Genomic DNA, 2,457 nt, shown 5'->3' on the forward strand with positions numbered 1-2,457 from the left:
TACAACAAATCCCAGCAATACATTATACATACAGTGTATAATGTATTGCTGGGATTTGTATTCCTATGTATAATATACAGCACAATGTACCATCAGCTATAGAGAAATACAAATCCCAGCAATATATTATAGAGCACCATGTGTGGGAAAGTGCAGTCTTCCAGCAACGTGCTTCTGAGATCGGACCTGTCTATCAGCAGCTGTCATCCCCCCACACCTGCTCCTCCTTACTACATCTCCCCGCGTCCCTGTGCCGATCGTGGATGTGCAGGAAATGTGAGGCGGGGAGGATGTGCGCTGTGTGGAGCGTGGATGCGAGCGGGTCTGGCAGCGGCGAGTGTGAGGTGGGGAGGAGGTGCGGCACACAGCGTGTGGAGCTGTGAACAGGGCCAACTGGTCGGAAGCAGATTAATCGATTATTGAAAAAGTTGACAACTTTTTCAATAATCGATTATGTCGATTAGTTGCTGCAGCCCTAAACTGAAACCATTTATTACTACTTTTTTGTAATCTGTGGATTTTTAGTCCTGTTGCTAGCTTGCAAAGAAGTTGTATGTATTTTAACTGCAGCAGTTGAAATAAACGGACTGCAGCACAACTGCATATGGTGTGAACTGGCCCTAACTCCCTTTCAATAAAAGGTTGAACAAAGAAACTAAAAGCCTATATACCTGACTTTTGTTGCATCTCAGACACAACTTACTTCTCTACACCTTTTGAACAGCTAGTGATGGCTGCATTAGTCTAAAAAGATATGAATGGAAACTGTCAGACACAGAGCAAGTGGGTAAAGGACTAGACATTGGCCTGCAAAGGGTATAATTCCCAGGAATTGTTTTGGACTATCGGTATGGATTACACCTACTTCCACTGTGTGTAAATAACCTCCTATATGCATCTATAGAAATGAATGGAGCTCGTCATTCATGCAGGAACTTCTTTAGCTACTAAGAAATACAGAGTGAACTTATCTGAGTGCTGACTATTCTATATTAGACATTCTGCGTATACTGAGTACTTGGACATAGCAATGCCCGGTGATGCCTTACTTTACAATATGGGCAATTCTTCCACTGATTTGCCGCCTGACAGTTGTTTCTAATATTGTGACTGACTGCAGGTTTTGGGAAAGGTAAACTGCTTCACAGGTGCTCTAATTTAATCTCATTGCACAAGCCTAAAGGTGCCCATACACCTCACAATTATCTGCAGATTTTCTTCTTCTGTGGAAAAAGTGCAACAGATTGTCCCAGGTGGAGATTACTCCATCCACACAGTTAAGTGTAGATGGAGGAATCTGTTGCACCTTTTCCATCTGACCACAGAAAATCTGCAGATAATTGTAAGGTGTATGGCCAGCTTTACAGTTTTAGAATTGTGAACAAACAATTATAACCTAATGAGCGGAATGTGTTATTTATTGTTTTGATAAATATTTCCTTTTACATAAGAGCTACATTCATGAACCTTGGTACATTTTTAGGATACTCCTGTTATGTGATTATAATTATAGGGTCCGTTCAACTAAAACTATTTCAATTTTGGGTAGATGCCAGCAGGTTGAGTCACCCACCAGCTTCATGTATATTTCTGGAGCAAAATTTTTTTTTCTTTACTTTTATCTTTTTGTTTTGCTTTATACATAACTTTTCAGAAACTGCACATCTGGGGTGGTTACAGTCATAAAACATTGGTGGGTCTCGCCTATGAATTTGGCAGAAAATAAAAGAAGCTTGTGCCAATTCCAGCTCACCAAAATCCACCCATAACTGCCATCTTTTTTTTGGGTGGGTAGATCCTTTAAATGGTTTTGCAATTGTGTATATTTTATCATGTATTTTAATGTACAGCTGCATGTTGTAAGGGTGTCTTCGGATGGCTAAAAAGTGCTGTTAAAGCATCATTTACACAAGGTGTGGAAGTGCGTTTTGGGATTCCTCCAGAGGAATCTACAAATTCCTGTGGCAGGAATCCCAAAATGTGACGTTTACAAGCGGCCTCTGTCACCCATTCGAGTTAATGATCAGGTGACATTGTCCGCATTTGAAGTCAGCAGTCCACCTGCACTCCACATGTAATGGTATGTGATACAGTTACATGCGGTTAGGAATAGATCAGAGCTGAACTAACTTGTGGATCTGGTGTGGTGTATCATTCTTTCTTGAACATTGTGTGTTGGAATTTGCAAGGAATCTGGATATGTATTGTTTTATTTTTAAGGATGAAATGGCTGAACTTTTGATGGAATGTGAGGAGGAAGAACTTGAACCATGGCAGCAACCAGAGAAAGATGCTAACGAAGAAGAGGAGGACGATGATGAACCTATCTTTGTCCGTGAAATTAGTGGTTCAAAAACCACCAGCGCTGGTAAGGCTTAAGTGTAAAATAAAAATAAACTGTGTGTGTAATATATATATCTATCTATCTATCTATCTATCTATCTATCTAGAGATATA

The 2,457-nt window shown here is 40.3% G+C and overlaps 1 protein-coding gene across 1 annotated transcript in view; it reads left to right on the forward strand.

The window, feature by feature from the left end:
• Positions 1 to 2,457, forward strand: part of ZNF280D (zinc finger protein 280D) — a 54,865-nt gene that overhangs the window by 9,072 nt on the left and 43,336 nt on the right. The window contains exon 2 of the mRNA XM_018557574.1: positions 2,221 to 2,368. Coding sequence (XP_018413076.1) covers positions 2,227 to 2,368 — 142 coding nt within the window. The 5' untranslated portion in view covers positions 2,221 to 2,226. The remainder of the gene's footprint in view (positions 1 to 2,220; positions 2,369 to 2,457) is intronic.

This window comes from Nanorana parkeri, unplaced genomic scaffold (assembly GCF_000935625.1).
Source record: "Nanorana parkeri isolate BGI_ZX_2015 unplaced genomic scaffold, ASM93562v1 scaffold290, whole genome shotgun sequence".
Taxonomy (NCBI): Eukaryota; Metazoa; Chordata; class Amphibia; order Anura; family Dicroglossidae; genus Nanorana; species Nanorana parkeri.